The sequence below is a fragment of the Herpailurus yagouaroundi genome, unplaced genomic scaffold, assembly GCF_014898765.1.
Source record: "Herpailurus yagouaroundi ecotype Mexico unplaced genomic scaffold, PumYag 213, whole genome shotgun sequence".
In the NCBI taxonomy this organism is placed as follows: domain Eukaryota; kingdom Metazoa; phylum Chordata; class Mammalia; order Carnivora; family Felidae; genus Herpailurus; species Herpailurus yagouaroundi.
Window position 1 is genome coordinate 11,230,260 of NW_024412444.1, and position 20,517 is coordinate 11,250,776.

Sequence of the window (20,517 nt, forward strand, 5' to 3'; positions counted from 1 at the left end):
TACCCATCACCCACCCTCTCCTCCCTCCCACCCCCCATCAACCCTCAATTTGCTCTCAGTTCTCAACAGTCTCTTATGCTTTGGCTCTCTCCCACTCCAACCTCTTTTTTTTTTTTTCCTTCCCCTCCCCCATGGGTTCCTGTCAAGTTTCTCAGGATCCACATAAGAGTGAAACCATATGGTATCTGTCTTTCTCTGTATGGCTTATTTCACTTAGCATCACACTCTCCAGTTCCTGGATTGTGTACTTTTAAAGGATTAATGTCCTTCCTCATAGCTCAGACTTTGCTTCTTGCCACTTGAGCCCAGTATAGTCATCTATGACTGTCACCCTTGATGTCACCAATATAAGTGGCCACAGAGGCTTTTTTCCTGCATCGAGAGAGAAAGAGAGAGAGAGAGAGTGAGAGTTCATCTTGGTATTCTTTCTGAAGTTCTCTGAGTTTCTCAGATCTATTTCATTTTCTCTCTCTCTTATCTCTGGGATTACTTATGTTTGTAAGTCTTTTTGATATTGTCCCAAAGCTATGGGATGCTCTGTTTTGGTTTTAGCCACTTCTTTCTTTTTGAGTTTCAGTCTAGGTAACTTCTATAAAACTGTCTGGTTCTGCTGAGTCCACTACATACAGCCCATGAAAGGAAATATTTAGATTTGACATCATATTTTTTTATTTCTAGTGTTTCCATTTGACTCTTTCTTATAATTTCATCTCTCTGATGAAGATCTTCTCTTTAGGCATGTTATCCACCTTTTCCAGTAACTCTTTTACATTTTAATCACAGTTATTGTTAAATTTCTTGTCTAATATTTCCAACATTTATGTCCTCTGTGAGTCTGTTTCTGTTAATTTCTTTGTCTCCTGAGAATGTTTAGACATTTTTTTCCTTGCTTATTTAAGTATCTCATAATATTTGCTTGAATGCCAGATATCATGGGTCCAACAATGGGGACTGAGCTAAACAGTATTAACTACTGGAAATGAGCATTCCTCTTTTTCTATCATGACATTAGTACAGAGATTTGAGTCAGCCTAATCATGAGTTGCGCTGGGTTTGGGTCTTGTTGCTCAGATAAAGTTCAGAAGACCAAAAACTTTAAATTAATCTAGCCATGGGTCGATGCTTAGAACGAGGGTTAGAGTTCTGCAGTGTTTTTAATCTGTGTTAGTTTTGTCTTCAGCTTTCATCTGTTCATGAATGCCCATGACACAGAAAGTGTGCCTCTACATTTTTGCTTTTTCCCTGGAGGTGGATTGCTGTTCTTTTGTGTACCATGTTGGGTTGTTATGGGTCAAAGTGGGAGTTCTCTGTAATTTTGATTCTTACTCAGTCTTAGAAAATCCTTGTTCATGTGGGCCTTCAAGGGTAGGACTTTTTCACCTTTCTGTCCCTCCTTCCTATGACAGCTGAATTCTGGCATGAAATATAGACCAATGGTTACAGATTCTCAGGGGACTTTTTCCCAGCTGGAGGTAAAACTGGAATAAAAACACTACCTTCCTGTCTCCTTATGCATAGATTTTTTTCTGTGATTTCACTAAGCCTTTTATGGGTTTAAGCTTAATACATGGGTCTCGGTTCTAGCTTCCTGCCATATATGGACTCAAGGACCCCTTTGTTTATTAGAACTGACAGTCTCCCCAAGGCTAGCTGTCATTTCAGCTCCCATATGTATTATTCTGGAATTCAGTTTTGCCTGTGTTTCTGTGTTTTTCCCTGTGTATGTTTATGTATTATGTATGTATGTCACCTATGTATTTTTCAAATGCCCTATTTTATCTACCAGTACTAGGTAGCAGGAGGATTTTTTTTTTATTATTATTTAGCTACTCAGTGAGAACTATGGTTTATAATTAATCCTTATTGTGCTTGTTCATGATTTCTAGAGGTTTATCTGTTTATAATATTGTGCAGTGGTCACAGCAGTACAGATTCCAGTGTCGGGATAGACGAATTCAAATTTTCCCCTGTCACTTTCTGTCTTGAGATTTTGGTAACTTACTTGACCTCTCAATGCCTTAGGTGCCCCTCCTGTAAATGGGGGTAATAATAACTCCTACCTCATAGAAATGTTGTGAGAAAGTGCCCAGCACAAATAAGTGCTCAATAAATATTAATTTTTAAAACTAATTATCATCTTCAAATTCCTCATTTTAGTGTCTGTACCTCAAAATCTGACTTTGCTTACTTTTTAACCACAATGAAAATACTTTGCTGCTTTATTAACACATCGTTCTGGCTACTTAACAGCAATGCTTTTATTTGCCCCAAATTACTTCCTCTGTCAGAAGCATAGATGGATTTCTTTTTAATTCAGACTGCCCAAAGATCTCAAATGTAGGCTAGCATACTGTCATACCTATAGTAAGGTATGCTTGAAATACAAATGCTATGGCAAGGTCTCATCTCTCTGGATACAACTCAGTTTTCCACTTATGTATGTAATACATAAGAGTGTATTAAGTTGGAATTGGATTTCTGGTGTTTTTTAAAAAACTTTTTTAATGTTTGTTTACTTTTGAGACAGAGCATGAGCAGGGGACGGGCAAAGAGAGAGGGAGACACAGAATCCAAAGCAGGCTCCAGGCTCTGAGCTGTCAGCACAGAGCCCAATGCTGGGCTCGAACTCACAGAATATGAGATACTGACCTGAGTCGAAGTCAGACGCTTAGCCAACTGAGCAACCCAGGCACCCCGGATTTCTTTTATAATAAACAACAATCTCTACTGTATTACCAAGAACATTAATTTATGTATTAACAAAAACGTTGATTAGTATTAAGTGTTAATTTACAAAAATTGTTACTTATTGAAAGGGAGTCAACAATACTATATTTTTCCAATGATAAGGATATATAAAAATGAAAACCAATTCCTTCAAACAGGACCTTGAAAAGTACTAAGAGCATCTAGTCCATTTTTAAGCAGTTGTATGCTGGGGTGCCTAGGTGGCTCAGTTGGTTAAGCGTCCAACTTTGGCTCAGGTCATGATCTCACATTCTGTGAGTTCGAGCCCCGTGTCGGGCTCTGTGCTGACAGCTCAGAGCTTGGAGCCTTCTTCAGATTCTGTGTTTCCCCCCTCTCTCTGCCCCTCCCCTCTCTCTGCCCCTCCCCTCTCTCTGCCCCTCTCCTCATGCTCTCTCTTGCTCTTAAAAATAAATAAACATAAAAAAAATTTTTAAGCAGTTGTATGCAAAATAACTTTCTCATTTCCAGAACACTTTTCCACTATTTGCTGTGATAGCAAAAGTAAATTTTAACTAGTATCTGGACCTTTTTGTATTTTTAATAGGATTTCAGCACAATTTGAGCTGGGAATGAAAACAACCAGTCAGCTAATAATTCGAGTGTTCTGTCTTTTTTTTCTTTTTCAAGTTTTTATTTAAATTCAGTTAGTTAACATACAGTGTAATATTAGTTTCAGGTATAGGATTTGGCGATTCCTTACTTACATACAACACCTAATGCTCATCACAACAAATGCCCTCCTTAATCCTCATCACCTATTTAACCCTCCACTCAGCTCCCCTCCAGTAACCCTCAGTTCGTTTTCTATAGTTAAGAATCTGTTTCTTGGTTTGTCTCTCTTTGTTTTCCCCCATCTGTCTTTTTTTTCTTAAATTCCACTTATGAGTGAAATCATATAGTATTTGTCTTTCTCTGACTTATTTTGCTTAGCATAATATACTCTAACTCTATCCATGTCATTGTAAATGGCAAGATTTCATTCTTTTTGATGGCTGATCAAATATTCCACATCTTCTTTATCCATTCATGAGTCAATGGACATTTGGGCTCTTTCCATAATTTGGCTATTGTTAGTAATGCTGCTATAAACATGGGGATACATGTGCCCCTTCAAATCAGTATTTTTATATCCTTTGGGTAAATACCTAGTAGTACCATTACTGGATCATAGGGTAGATCTATTTTTAACTTTTTGAGATATCTCCATACTGTTTTCCAGAGTGGCTGTACAAGTTTGCATTCCCACCAACAGTGGGAATGATTTCATGCACTGTACTGAATATAAAAGGAACCTAGGACAGTCAATATCATCATAGAAAAAGAGGAAAGCACATTATTTTTTAAATATCTGAAACCATGAATTGTTTGTTATTGATCACAAAGCCTTTACCATAATGGCATAGAAAAATTTACTAAATAGGTCTCAAGTACATACCAGACAAAATTTGGAAACTTAGTTTTTGGTTCTACTCATAACCTGAGGGAACCCATTATAGGCTGGTAACTCCCATTTTAAGTTTTTATCAAATAAATAGGTTTATGTTTCATATTATGTTAATAGATGTCATTTATTAAAATTACCATGAAGACCATGCATTATATTTGAAAGAGCACAGCTTACAGGTTCACAAGATTCTACTTCTGACTTGGAACTAATTTTGGAACCTTGGACAAAGTACTCCCTGAGACTGACTTTCTTCATTTCAAAGATAAATGACAAAAATTGCACATTCTCCCCAACACCTCTTATTTCCTGTGTTGTTAATTTTAGACATTCTAACTGGTATGAGGTGATATCTCATTGCAGTTTTTTTTGAGAGAGAGAGAGATAGAATGTGCATGAGCAGGGGAGGGGCAGAGGAAGGGGGAGGGAGAGAATCTTAAGCAGGCTCCACACCCAGCGTGGAGCTCAATGCGGTGCTTGATCTCACAACCAGGAGATCATGACCTGAGCCAAAATCAAGAGCTGGATGCTTAACAGACTGAGCCACCCAGGTTCTCTTCATTATGGTTTTGATTTGTATTTCCCGGATGTTGAGTGGTGTTGAGCGCCTTTTCATGTGTGTGCTAGCCATTTTTATGTCTTCTTTGGGAAAATCTATTCATGTCTTCTACCATTTATGTATACACACACACACACACACACACACACACACACACACAGCACACATAGCACATATGCATGCATGAGCAGGGGAGGGGCAGAGAGAGAGGGGCAGAGAATCCCAAGCAGGCTTTGCACTATCAGCACAGAACCTGACATGGTGCTTGAACCCATGAAACATGAGATCATGACCTGAGCTGAAATCAAGAGGCAGATGCTTAACCCAGTGAGCCACCTAGGTGTCCCTGCCCATTTTTTAGCTAGATATTTCTGGGTGTTGAGTTTGATAAGTTCTTTATAGATTTTGGAGACTCTTTATCAGATATGTCATTTGCAAACATAGTCTTCTATTCTGTCAGTTGCCTTTTCATTTTATTGATTGTTTCCTTTTCTGTGCAGAAGCATCTTGTCTTGATGAAGTCCCAATAGTTTATTTTTGCTTTTGTTTCCCTTGCCTCAAGAGACATATCTAGTAAGAAGTGGTGACAACCAATGTCAAAGAGGTTATTGCTCTCCTCTAGGGTGGTTTTGTGTCACATTTAGGTCTTTCATCCATTTTGAATTTATTTTTGTGTATAGTATAAGAAAGTGTTTACTTTTTTCTCATAGGACTCTCGTGAAGATTAATCTTGATAATGTACATAAACACTTTGCATTGATACAGATTGATGGTGATGTTTATTATTTAAATTACATAATTTTAAAGAAATACTGACATCTATTTATTTCCCTCAGAATTTTTCTTATTATATTCTAGGCCCTTAATGATTGACCCTCAGGGTCAAGCCAATAAGTGGATCAAAAACTCTGAAAAAGAAAATCAGCTTAGCATTATTAAGTTATCTGATTCGGACTATATGAGAACACTGGAAAATTGTATTCAGTTTGGAACTCCACTTCTATTAGAAAATGTTGGTGAAGAACTGGACCCATCTTTGGAGCCTTTACTACTTAGACAAACTTTTAAGCAAGGTAGAAGTTCATTAATATTAGCTGGTAGCACTGAAAGATGGTTGGATTATCTTTAAGACATATCTTTGAGGCAAGAAAGCCACTACATAAATTTAAGAATAATGTTAATAACTCAAACTTCTGGGTCATTGTTATGTGTGAAAGGAAATTTGAAACAAGTATCAGGAATGAATTTTGGTCAGATATTCTAAAATAAATATCTTGCCCTCTGTTCATTATGTTAACCACTGTTATCTAGATGGTTGTTCAGTAGAGAATATAAAGAAGTTGAAGCCAGCCTGAAATTACTTTATCTTGTGACCATGGAGCTCAGAAAGTCCATTAGTATGAATAGTAATGGTTAATGTGGACCAGAGTTGACTTTGGGTAGATAGTGCCAACCTTACATCTTTCTGCTTATAAAAATTTTTATCTCTGCCAAGCTCTAGTATTTTTAACAGCTTTAGTAATATACAAATAATCTTGGACTCATGATTGAAAATTTATAGAGGAGGTAAGATCAAAAGGAATTTTGATTTAGAAGGCTCCATGACAACGACAGAAAATGTCTTAGACCACTCCAGAATGAATGAGTCCTGCTGTATAATTGCTTATTTGCCTGTGTGTCCATGACTTTTGTCACACCTCTATTCTATTTTATATTACTTTAAGACCCGTTACTTATCTCAGGAATGGCCTTAACATGGAGGAGCTGTACAACTGTGGCTTACTTATCATGTGTTTGCTTTCTGAAATATAGGTGGCATTGACTGCATCAGACTTGGTGAGGTCATTATTGAGTATTCCTTTGATTTCAAGTTTTATATCACCACAAAACTGAGAAATCCACACTTTATGCCAGAACTGGCTACAAAGGTGTCTGTGCTCAATTTCATGATAACTCCGGAAGGACTTGAAGATCAGTTACTAGGTATTGTTGTTGCAAAGGAGAGGTGTGTATTTTTTTTTAATTTTCTTTATTTTTTTAAATTTACATCCAAGTTAGTAGCATATAGTGCAACAATGATTTCAGGAATAGATTCCTTAATGCCCTTTACCCATTTAGCCCATCCCCCCTCCCACAACCCCTCCAGCAACCCTCTGTTTGTTCTCCATATTTAAGAGTCTCTTATGTTTTGTCCCCCTCCCTGTTTTTATATTATTTTTGCTTCCATTCCCTTATGTTCATCTGTTTTGTATCTTAAAGTCCTCATATGAGTGAAGTGTATACATTTCCTTATATGCTTCCAGATGGCCTAAAGAGGAATATTTGTAGGTCATTAATACTTTTGTTATGTGATTATTCCAAAACCTTGTCAAATTTTATGTATTGTTATAAAATAAGTATGTAATCCTTTAAAATAGCTGTTCTGGGGGTACCTGGGTGGCTCATTCAGTTGAGTGTCCACCTCTTATTTCAGCTCAGGTCATGATCGTGAGATTGTACCCTGTGCTTGGGATTCTCTCCCTCCCCTTCCTTCTCCCCATCCCCCACTTGCATGCGCTCACCCTCTCTCAAAAAATAAAAATAAACATAAAAAATAAAATAAAATAGCCATTCTGTAACAAGTAAGTCATAAGCCAACCATGTTATATTGAGCTCCTAGTATGGGTAGTAGGATTCAGGAGACATGCCTTGACTTCAGACTTGTATCTGATTGTTTGAGCCAAAGAGTTCATCCCTAAGAATATATGCTGTGGACAAAATCAGAAATGTGTTGAAAGACTTAAATATAGGATGTTAATGAAATAATGAAATAGTTGAGTTATATAGTGAAATAGTGAAATAAGAATGAGTGATGAAATACTTAGATAAGAATGAAAAAACAGGATACAAAACTGTACATAGTATGGGTAATATTTTGTTAAAAAAAAAAGTTAATGCATGAATTATATGTATATATATCTGTCCACTTGGGAGGGAATATGCCAGAATGTTAACAGTGGTCATCTCTAAGGGTGGCAAGATTGTGGATAATTTTAATTATTTTTTGATACTTTATGTATTTTTCCATTACTAGCATGTGTTATGTTTTAAATGAGAAAAAGATATTAAAATACCTGATAGGGCTACTAGTAAAGGATTGCTTCCTGAAAGAAATCTTTGATTCCACTTGGAGCTTCACATAGCATTATCAAGCACTCTATTTTATGAAACCAAATTATAAGGGAAATTATGTAATCGTGTGTTATTTTTGTTACTTCCAATATTTGAATCCCACTTGTATAGTATCCAAGACAGAACCATGTCCTAACATATTCCTGAACATGGTGAATTACGATATTTTGAAGTTTTATACTATATTTGTAAATATGTTAAGTGCCAATTTTGTCTTTTACCTGAAGAGACAATTGTATGATGAGTCATCTTTTCTGATTCTGCTCTTGCGGAAGAGATAATGAAAGTAACACTGAATATGAAAAAGCCAACGAGGGGCGCCTGGGTGGCGCAGTCGGCTAAGCGTCCCACTTCATCCAGGTCACGATCTCGCGGTCCATGGGCTCGAGCCCCGCGTCAGGCTCTGGGCTGATGGCTCAGAGCCTGGAGCCTGTTTCCGATTCTGTGTCTCCCTCTCTCTCTGCCCCTCCCCCGTTCATGCTCTGTCTCTCTCTGTCCCACAAATAAATAAAAACGTTGAAAAAAAAATTTTTAAAAAGAAAAAGCCAATGAATAGATAAGAAGTTTTCTGTTGTGTTTCTTCTCCAGTTCTTATCCTCACAAAACTATCTAAGCCGTATGGATAAACATAGCGCATTCTTAGACTTATTAAGTTATTGCCACATTTCACATATGTGAATTTAATGATCATTTTTTGCTCATGTTTCTCAAACTATCATTTGTATGGAAATAACCTTTTTCCTTAGGATAAAGTTTGTGTTATATATCTTAGTTTGTGTTACATTTCTACAGAATTATTTAAATGTCTGCAAAATTGTGATACCTAGTATTTAGATATGAACTTGATAAAATACTGCAAGTTTAGACTAAATGTTTCTATTTTTTTAGACCAGAATTAGAAGAGGAACGAAATGCCCTTATTCTTCAGTCTGCAGCTAATAAGAAACAGCTAAAAGATATAGAGAAGAAAATTTTAGCAACATTATCATCTTCAGAAGGCAACATTTTAGAAGATGAAAGTGCAATTAAAGTCTTAGACTCTGCTAAAATGATGTCCAATGAGATAACAAAGAAACAGCAGGTGAAAAAAGAGTCCTAGCAACCTTTTGACTCTTTCAATTTTCTCCCAGTATAACTCTGGAGAAAGTTTGTTTGCAAGGAACAGAAGCACACTCAAATTAGCTCAAATAAAAAAGATACAAGGACAGCATAAGGAATATAGTAAAAAACATTGTAATAGTGTTGTATACTGACAGATGGTAGCTATACTTGTGGTGAACATAGCATAATGTATCAACTTGTCCAGTCACTATATTTATACCTGAAACTAATGTAACATTGTGTGCCAACTATGCTCAAATTGAAAAAAAAAAAAAAAAAGATACAAGGGAGCATTTTATTTCCCCAATTACAGAAGTACATACTGGCCTCAAGAATAAATGGAACGTTTCTATGCTCTTTGTCTGCCCCTCTCTAAGACTGTGTAGTCCTCATATGTGCCTCTCCATCTTAAAACCAATTTCTCTGGTAACACTTTACATCTGTTCCTTCAAACATTTGTCTTGCCTGTAGAAACCGGGTTTGGTTCCATTACCTTTTATTAGCACTAATGCCCAGTACCACTTGACTTCAGCTTCTGAGGCTCTTAAAATTCTAATTCTCTGGGGGAAGAATTGATTTAGCTTATCTTGGGCCCAGTTCTATCTCTACTTCCTGACTGAATCAGCTACAAAGAGGATCATTCAGTATAAACATGACTACCCAGGCACACTCATTCAGCAGAGTCTGTAGATAGTGTGTCCAAAGAAGGAAAAGTGGATTGAATAAGTGCTCTACACATTTTTCCTATGGAATAGCATTCTATCAGATAGAGTTGTCAGCTGAAGAGCTGTTATCTTTCAGAAGTTTTTTCTTTTGGGGTCAAATATTAACACCCCTACTGTGTCCAGAAATGTTAAACATACAAGAAGCTAATTGAAAAGGTACTGTTCTATAACCCCATCAGCTAACAAATATTTGTGAAATCTACTTTCCCAGACTTTTGCTGGGTTCTGGTACACATGTTGACACCTTAAACATACACATGTGCACATTCTCTCCCTCCCCCTTTCCTCCCTCCCTCCCTCCTTCCTTCTCTCTCTCTCTCCCTCCCTCTCCCTCTTTCTTTCTCTCTTTCTCCCTCTCTCTGACCTATTGAAATAAAAGAAGATGAGTGACTATAGTAGACACATGTCAGATCCAGACAAAAAAAGCAAAGATTGACAGCTCTGGTATTCCCCAAACAAGAAACACAACCTTAAACTATTTTTCATTCATTCTTCTCCCTCCCTTCTTCCTCTTCCCTCCCTTCCTAATTCTTTCCTTCCTTTTCCTTTTTCCTCCCTCTCTCCCTCTTTGTTTCTGTCTTTCTGTCTTTCTTTTTGTCTTTCTGTCTTTCCAGCTTCTAGCATACTAAAACCTTTCCTTGTAAACCATACCTCTGTAATTTTGCCATTGAGTTAGAGGGTTATTTTTTTTTTAACATAAACTTTATTACATGAAAAACACATAATTAAAAAAACACATTTCCTACTTCTTAATCTTGATTCTTCTCTTCTTCTAGATTGCAGAGAAAACAGAACTCAAAATAGCAGAGTCTCGAGAAGGCTACAGACCCATTGCTAAACATTCATCAGTATTATTCTTCAGCATTGCAGACCTGGCTAACATCGATCCCATGTACCAGTACTCTCTCACCTGGTTTGTGAACCTTTACATCAACTCCATTCATGACAGGTAAACCTTCCCTAGCTTCATTCATCCTCCCTATGTTGGATTTCCACCATGCTTTCCATTAAAAAATACATAACTTTTTTTTCTTAATATGTAATATGCATTCATTACAGAGTATTTAAAAATAGGAAAAGTTGAAAGAAAGAGAGGGAGAGAGAAAGCCTCCATTTTATTCTAAGTTTTATTTCACCCCCACTCAAAATGTAGGCATAGAAGGATTAGCTTTAGTCCTCCCTGCCTCTTTTAAATATTTTAATATGGCACCTGACTTATCTTTGCTGGCAACTACAATATCTTTCTCCACCTTTGAGATCTCTAAAAAGTTTCAGTCCCAGGGTGCCTGGCTGGCTCAGTCAGTAGAGCAAGCAACTCTTGATCTTGGGTTGTGAGTTTGAGCCCCACATTGGGTGTAGAAATTGCTTAAAAATAAATTCTTAAAAAAATAAATAAAATTTGGGGTGCCTGGGTGGCTCATTTAGTTGACCTCTGACTCTTGATTTTGACTCAGGTCATGATCTCAGGTTTCATGAGTTTGAGTCCCGTGTTGGGCTCCACGCTGACAGTGCAGAGTCTGCTTGGGATTCTCACTCTCTCCCTCTCTCTCTGCCCCGCCCCTGCTCTGCTCATGCATGCACTCTCTCTCAAAAATAAATAAATTTTAAAAATGAATGAATGAATGAATGAATGAATAAAACTTAAAAAATAAAAAGCTTCAGTCCCATATTTCTTTGTAATTAATTTTTTTAAATTTTTTAATGTTTATTTATTTTTGAGAGAGAGAGAGAGAGAGAGAGAGAGAGCCAGTGGGGGAGGGGCAGAGAGAGAGAGAGAGACAGAATCTGAAGCAGGCTCCAGGCTCTGAGCTGTCAGCACAGAACCCGATGCGGGGCTCAAACTCACAAGCCATGAGATCATGACCTGAGCTGAAGATGCTCAACCAAGTGAGCCACCCAGGCGCCCCTTAAATTTTTTTTTTATTTGTAGAGAGAGTGTGTGCAAGCGGGCGAGAGGGGCAGAGGGAGAGAGAGAGAAAAAAAGAGAGAGGGAATCCCAAGCAGTCTCCACACTCAGCATGGAGTCTCCCCATGACCCTGGGATCATAACCTGGGCTCCATCCCATGACCCTGGGATCATAACCTGAGCTGAAATCAAGTCACTCAACTGGCTGAGCCACCCAGGTGCTCCCAGGCCCACATTTCTAATTGTTTGCTAGATATTTTCACTTTAATCAATTAATAAACATACACAGGTTTTAAAGTCAGACTGGAGTAGGGGGTGAAATCTCAGTTCTGCCACATACTAGCTACATTAGTACAGTCAAGTCAGTTAACCTTTCTGTAATTGCCTCAAAATTTTTTATCTATAAAATAGAGATAATAATCATACCTACCTTTTAGAATTGTTATAAGAATTTAATATTTGTGAAGTGTTTATCACAGCATCTGGTGCTTAGTAACTACTGTATTTGTTAAGTAGAATAAAAATATGATTTGAGCCTACCATATATGGTCTACATGGGCTCTTGGTAGAACAGTCTCGCTGGAGTGACTGAAATCCCTAAGATTACCAGTTGGAATTTGGAATTTGAACTTACACCATCCACACGATGGAGAAAATTCAAGTTGAGGAATTGACATAAATGTCGATAACAAGTGTCAGCAAGGATGCAGAGTCATCAGAACCCTCATACACTGCTGGCAGGAATGTAAATTAGTGCTGCCACTTTGGAAATATTGAGGACATTCTTGAAAATATTAAACATAGATTTGCCATATGATCTAGTAATCAGCAAATCCAGTGATTCTTAGGTATATACTGAAGAGAATTGGATGCAGATGTCCACACAGAAAATTACAGTCTTTTTGTTTTTAGACATAAAAAACTATATTCAAAAAATTACTTGTGTTAATTTTTCCTCCTTCAGCATGGCAATGTTATTGATGTGAAATACAGTTAGGTTCATTTGTTGTTGGTTTGGATTTTTTTGTAATTTCATTTTAGAGTTTTCCCTTCACCCTTGTTGATTTTAATTTTATTATATTTTTGAGCATATAACCCATTAATATGACTCCAGAAGTAAATCCTGAACTAAAAGGTCTGCTCAGAGAAGTGTCACTATCCCCTACTCTTCTCTCACCTTTCCATGGATCAAAGGATTGCTTTTTAAAAATTAAACTAAAATTTAAAATTAAAATTAATTTTGAGATAAATGTAGATTCACATGTAGTTATAAGAAATTATACAGTGGGGGTGCCTGGCTGGCTCAGTTGGTGGAGCATGCAACTCTTGATCTTGGGGTTGTGAGTTTGAGCCAGGCGTTGGGTGTAGAGAATAGAAAGAGAGAAAGAGAGAGAGAGAGAGAGAGAGAGAGAGAGAGAGAGAGAGAGAGAAAGAAAGAAAGAAAGAAAGAAAGAAAGAAAGAAAGAAAGAAAGAGAAAACAGAGCAATCCTGTGTATTCTCTACCCAGTTTCCTCAATGGTGACATCTTGAAAACTTCTACAATGATCACCACCAGGACATTGCTGTTGATACAGTCAAGATAGGGAACATCACTATTACCACAAGGATTCCCATGCTGCCCTTTTATAGCCACACCCACTTCTTTCCCATCCCCACCCTCTCCTTAATCTTTGAGAACTGCTAATCCATTCTCCGTTTCTGTAATTTTGTCATTTCAAGAATGTCATATAAATGGGATCATATAGCACATAACTTTTAAGGATTGGCTTTTATTCACCCAGCTTAATTCTCTGGGGACTCATTCAGGTTGTTGTGTGTGTCAGTAGTTTGTTCCTTTTTATTGCTGAGAAATATTTCATGGTATCGATGTACTACAGGACATCTGGGTTATTTCCAATTTTTAACTCTTATGAATAACATGTACAGGTTTTTATGTGAGCATAAGTTTTCATTTCTAGGATAAATGCCCAGGAGTGCAGTTGCTGGGTCATGTGGTAATTGCTTGCTTGCTTGCTTGCTTGCTTATTTATGTATGTATTTATGTATGTATGTATGTATGTATGTATGTATGTATGTATGTATGTATCTATGTAGTTGCCCAAACTTCTCCAGAATGAGTGTCTTTTAAATATTACTGATAAAATTTTTGGACTAAAAAAATGAAAGTAATATGTGATTATTGCAAAATTTTGAACATATAAGAGCATAAAGAAGACAGATATTAGCCATAACCACATCTGGAAGTAACCTTTTGTTCATATGTTTTCTGACTTTTCATCTTTTTTTTTTTTTTAAATGTATACATCTTGATCTAGATTTAAAGCTTCTTTGGGACAGGTAAATATTTCATAATTCTTTATCTCTTATAGTCCCCTACCCAGAAAAAAATTCACGCCAATAGAGATTGAGCAAGTATCTTAATTTAGTGATTATTTTCAGTCATTTTGGAATATAATAAGTTCAGAATTTTGAAAACAGATGGTATAAACCCTATTTTATTTTCTCATTAGTCTTATACCCTGTCTTTTACATATAAATTTAGAAGAAGTTGCACACACACAAAACTACACAGGGAGGCCCCATATGTATCCTTCACTCAGTGTCTCCTGTGGTAACAGTTTTACATTATTATAGTACAATATCACAACCAGGAAATTCACAGAACTTCCTCAGATTTCACCATTTTATATGCACTCGTGTGTGTGTGTGTGTGTGTGTGTGTGTGTGTGTGTGTGTGTGAACAGCGGCTACTTATATGTTAGTTCATCTTTTACTTATTTTTTCTTAGTTTTGTTTGACAGTATATTTGCCTGTTTTTCAACCTTTCAGTAACAAATCCAAAATTTTGGAAAAGCGCCTACGATATTTAAATGACCACTTCACATACAACTTATATTGTAATATATGCCGATCACTATTTGAGAAGGACAAGCTTCTGTTTTCCTTTTTATTATGTGCCAATCTTCTTCTGTAAGTTACTTGCTTTATCTTAATTTATTTATTTTAAAAACTTGCATGGGGAAACTAATCTATGAGGATGGTTTCTCACAGAAAGATACCATGTTTTTGCTCTGGTTAAGTCATGATTTTTCTTGTACATTTCTCTATAATAGTATTGGTGTTTGGATGTTTATTATATTTTTAAAATGTGAGTCACACGTAAAAGTCGACAAAATATTCATGTACAGTTCAATGAATTCTTATAAAGCAGAAGTCTGTGTAACCACCAACCAGGTCAAGAAATAGAGGTCTTTTCAGGGTGCCTGGCTGGCTCAATTGGTAGGACATGCAACTCTTAACCTTGGGGTTTTGAGTTCAAGCCCCACATTGGGTGTAGAGATTACTTAAAAAAAAAAAAGAAATAGAGCCTTTTCAAATTGATTTCTTTCACTTAGTAATATGCACTTAAGGCCCTTCCATGTTTTTTCATGACTTGATAGCTTCTTTCTTTTTAGCATGAAATAATATTCCATTTTCTGGATGTACCACAGTTTATCTATTCACCTACTGAAAAACATTTTGATTACTTCCAAGTTTTGAATATTAACCATAAAATTATAAACATTTGTGTGTATGTTTTGTATATACATAAGTTTTCAACTCATTTAATTACCAAAGACTGCTGAGTCATGTGGTAAGAGTATGTTTAGTTTTTAAGAAACTCTCTTCCAAAGTAGCTGCACCATTTTGCATTCCACCAGCAATGAGTAAGAGTTCCTGTTGCTCCAGATCCTTGCCAGCATTTGGTCTTATCAGCATTCTGGATTTTGACCATTCTAATAGATATGTATTGTTCTCTCATTTCAATTTACAATTTGCTAACGACACATGATACTGTTAATGTTTTGTATGCTTATTTGCCATCCTTATATCTTCTTCGGTAAGGTATCTGTTAGGTCTTTTGGCCACTTTTGATTCAGTTTGATTGTTCATTTTTTATTGTTGAGTTTGATGACAGTCCTTCATCAGGTATGCCTTTTGCAAATATTCTCTCTCAGTCTGTGGCTTGCCTTCTCCTTTTGACAGTGTCTTTGGCAGAGCAGAAGTTTTAAATTTTAATGAAGTCCAGCTTCTTTCTTTCATGGTCATGGTGTTATATATAAAAAAAATCATTGCCATACCTAAGGTCACCTAGATTTTCTACTATGTAATCTTCTAGGAATTTTATAGTTTTGCATTTTACATTTATGTCTATGATTCATTTTGAGTTAATTTTTGTGAAGGGTCTCTGTCTAAATTTATTATTATTATTATTATTATTATTATTGCAGGTGGACATCCAGCTGTTCCAGCACCATTTGTTGAAAAGACTGTCTTTGTTCCATTGTACTGCCCTTGCTTTTTGTCAAAGATCAGGTGGTTCTATTTATGGGTGTATTTTTAAATTCTTTATTCCGTATCACTGATCTATTTGGTTTTTTTTTTGTAGTATTGACTTAATTAGCCTTATACTAAGTCTTGAAGTCAGGTAGTGTCAGTCCTAGGCTTTGTTCTTAAATATTGTTTTGGCTATTCTGAGTCTTGTGTCTCTTCATATAAAGTGAACTTTAGAGAAAATCAGTTTGTCAGTATTCACAAAATTCTGTTCCATTGATTTGTCTATTTATTTTTTTACCCACACAACCCTATTTTGATTACTGTAGCTTTATAGTAAGCCTTGAAGTCCAGTGATGTCAGTTTTCCAGTTGTGTTCTTCTCCTTCAATATTGTGTTGGATATTCTTGGTCTTTTGCCCCTCTGTATAAATGTTAGAATAACTCCGTCAATTATACGCAAAATAACTTGCTTGGATTTTGCATGAGATTGCATTAAATCTATAGATCAAATTGGGAAGAACTGACACCTTGACAATATTGATTCTTCCTATTCATGAACATGGAATATCTCTCCATTTCTTTAGTTCTTTGATTTCTTTCATCACATTGTCATAGTTTTTCTCACATAGATCTTGTACATGATTTGTTCAATTTATATCTAAGTATTTCACTTTTTGAGTGCCAATGCAAATGGCATTGTGTTTTTAATTTAAAATTCCACTTGTTGATCTATATGAAAGTGATTTTTGTATATTAACATTGTATCCTGCAACCTTGCTAATATAATTGCATATTAGTTCTAGGAGTTTGTTGTCAATTCTTTCAGATTTTTGGATTTTCTACGTAGATAATCATGTTATCCACAAACAAAGGCAATACATCTTTTTTTCTTATTGTATTAGGACTTTCAGTATGATATTGACAAGAAATGATGAAAAGGGACATCCTTGTTTTGTTACTGATCTTAGTGGGAAAGTTTCTAGTTTCTTATTTTTAAGTATGATGTTAGCCGTAGGTTTTTTTGGTAAATGTTCTTTATCAAGTTGAGGACGTTCCCCTCTAAGTTTGCTGAGAATTTTTATCATGAAAGGGTATTGGATTTTGTCAAATGCCTTTTCTGCATCTACTGATATGATCATGTGCTTTTTCTTCTGTAGTTTATCTATATGATAGATTACATTTATTGATTTTTTTTAATGTTGAAACAGCTTTACATTCCTGAAACAAATACCACTTTGTTGTGGTGTGTTATTCTTTTTATACATTGTTTGATTCAACTTGCCAGTATCTTGCTGAGAATTTTTGTATCCATGTTCTTGAGAGCTATTGGTCTGTAGTTTTCTTTTATCTGTGTAATTTTGGTATTAGGGTAATATTAGCTTCATAGAGTAATTAGGAAAGTATTCCTTCTGCTATTTTCTGGAAGAGATGGCAAAGAATTGGTATAATTTCTTCCTATAAGTTTGGTAGAATTCTCCAGAACCCATTTTAATGTGGTGGTTTCTGTTTTGGAAGGTTATCAGTTTAATTATCAATTCAATTTCTTTAATAGATATAGTTATGGACTGAATAGTTGTGTTTCCCTCAAATTCATATGCTGATGCACTAACTTCCATTGTGGCTATATTTAGAGATGAGACTTCTAAGGAAGTAATTCAGGTTAAATAAAGTCATAAAGGTATGGTCCTGATCTGACAGAATTAATGTCCCTTTAAAAAGAGAGATACCAAAGTACTCTCTCTGTCCGTATGCACACAGAAGAAAGGCCATGTGAGGACAAAGTAAGGAGGTCACTGTCTATAAGCTAGGAAGAGGTCTCATCAGAAACCAAATCAGCCAGAACCCTGATCCAAACTTGTAGACTCCAGAACTCTGAGAAAATAAATTTGCATTATTTATGCAATCCAGTATATAATACTTTGTTAAGGCAGCATGAGTACACTAACACAAGGTCTATTCAGATTATCTGTTTCTCCTTCTGTGAATTTTGGCAGATTGTATTTTCCAAAGAATTGATCCATTTCGGGTAGGTTATCAAATTTGAGGAGATACAGTTCATAATATTCCTTTATTATCTTTTTATGTCAATGGAATTAGTAATGATGGCCCTTCTTTCATTTCTGATATGTGTAATTTGTGTCTTCTCACTTTTTTCCTTAGTTATCCTGGCTAGAGGTTAATCAATTTTATTGATCTTTTCAAAGAACCAGATTTTAGTTTTATTGATTTTTTTTCCTATTGACTTGTTTTAATTTCATAAATTTCTTCTCTGATTTTTATTATTTCTTCACTTCTGCTTACTTTGGATTTAATTTGATCTTCTTTTTCTAGTGTCTTAAGGTGGAAACCCAAATGATTGATTTTAAATTTATCTTCTTTTCTAATAAATGAATTCAGTGTTCTAAATTTCCCTCTGAGCATTACTTTTGCTGCATTCCACAAATCTGAATAAGTTGTGTTTTCATTTTTATTTCATTCAAAATATTTTTTTATTTCTCTTGAAACTTCTTTGAGCCATATATTACTTAGAAGTGTGTTTAATTGCCAAGTATTTGGGGGTTTCCTAGCTATCTCTCTGTTACTGATTTCTGGCTTAATTCTATTGTAGTCAGAGAGAATACTTTGTATGATTTCTCTTCTTTTAAATTTGTTAAAGTGTGTTTTATGACCCAGAATGTGTTCTGTCTTGGTGAATGTTCCATATGAGGCTGAGAAGAATGTGTATTTTGATGTTGTTTGATAAAGTATTGTATAGATGTCAACTGCATTTAGTTGAATAATGGTACTGTTATTTCAACTCTGTCTTTACTATTTTCTGCTGCTGGATCTGTCCACTACTATTTTAGTAATAGATTGATCTATTTTTCTTTGTCTATCAGGTTTTATCTCATATATTTGGACATTCTTTTGTTAGGCACATACACATTAACAACATTGGGTCTTTTGGAGAATTGACCCCTTTATCATTATGTAATGACCCTCTTTATCCCTGATAATTTTCCTTGCTCTGAAGTCTTCTTTTTCTGAAATTAATATAGCTACTCCAGCTTTATTTTGATTAACATTAGCACGCTATATCTTTCTCCATCCCTTTTCTTTGACTCTCTGTTTTCATAGTTAAAATGGGGTTTTTTTGTAGACCACATATAATTAGGTCTTATTTTTTTAATATTTAAAAAAATTTTTTAATGTCTATTTTTGAGAGAGAGAGAGAGAGGGAGAGACAGAGTGCGAGTGGAGGAGGGACAGAGAGAGGGAGACAGAATCGATTCCAAAGCAGGCTCTAGGATTGAGCTGTCAGCACAGAGCCTGACACGGGGCTCAAACTCACAAACTGTGAGATCATGACCTGAGCCTAAGTCTGATACTTAACTGAGTGAGCCACCCAGGCACCCTGAGTTAGGTCTTATTTTTTGATTGTACTCTGATAGTCTATGTCTTTTAATTGATGTACTGAAGCCATTGACATTTAAAGTGGATTATTGACATAGATGGATTAATACCTATCATATGTGTTACTGTTTTTTTATTCATTGCCATTGTTCTTTGTTTTTGTTTCTGATATTTTGAGGTAAGATTGGTATATAACATTATATAATTTTTAGATATACAATATTATAATTCAGCATCTGCATTCACTACAAAGTGATCACTTCCAAAAATCTAGTTACCATCCATCAGCATATATTTGACCCCCTTCATCCATTTCACCACTGACAAACCCCCTTCCCTTCTGGTAACCACCAATCTGTTGTGGTTTGTGTCTATGAGTTTGTTTTTGTTTTGTTTATTTTTAGATTCCACATAGGAGTGAAATTGTACTGTTTTTGTCTTTCTGTTTCTGACTTATTTCACTTAACATAATACCCTCCAGGTCCAACCATGTCACAAATGACAATATTTTATTATTTTTTTATGTCTGAGTAGTATTCTATTGTATATATAGACCACATCTTCTTTATCCATTTATGCATCAACTGACATTTAGGTTTTTCCATATCTTGGCTATTGTGGATAATATTGCTGTGAACATTGGGGTGCATATATCATTTCAAATGAGAGTTTTCATAATCTTTGGATTAAATACCCCAAGTGAAATAGCTGGATTGTATTGTAATTCTATTGTTAATGTTTTGAGGAATCTCTATACTATTTTCCATAATGCTCAGACCAATTTATATTCCACCAACAGGGTACAAGAATTCCCTTTTCCCCACATTCTCTTAACACTTATTTCTTGTCTTTTTTTTTTTTTTATATCATAATGAATCTAACTAGTGTGAGGTAATACCTTACTGTGGTTTTGATTTACATTCCCCTAATAATCAGTGATGTTGAATATCTTTTCACGTGCCTGTTGGCCATCTGTATTTCTTCTTTGGAAAAATGTCCATTCAGATCCTAGGTCCATTTTATTTTTTATTTTTTTAATTTTTTAATTTTTTTATTTTTTCCAATATATGAAGTTTATTGTCAAATTGGTTTCCATACTACACCCAGTGCTCCTCCCAAAAGGTGCCCTCCTCAATACCCATTACCCACCCTC

General features: G+C 35.6%; 1 protein-coding gene across 4 annotated transcripts in view; it reads left to right on the top strand.

Annotated features, from left to right (window-relative positions):
- DNAH12 (dynein axonemal heavy chain 12) overlaps positions 1-20,517 on the top strand; it is a 218,839-nt gene that overhangs the window by 157,013 nt on the left and 41,309 nt on the right. For all 4 annotated transcript variants that reach the window (XM_040454701.1, XM_040454703.1, XM_040454702.1 and 1 more), the window contains 5 exons: positions 5,610-5,824; positions 6,564-6,756; positions 8,811-9,003; positions 10,525-10,697; positions 14,485-14,625. In XM_040454701.1, the coding sequence (XP_040310635.1) occupies positions 5,610-5,824; positions 6,564-6,756; positions 8,811-9,003; positions 10,525-10,697; positions 14,485-14,625 (915 nt within the window). The remainder of the gene's footprint in view (positions 1-5,609; positions 5,825-6,563; positions 6,757-8,810; positions 9,004-10,524; positions 10,698-14,484; positions 14,626-20,517) is intronic.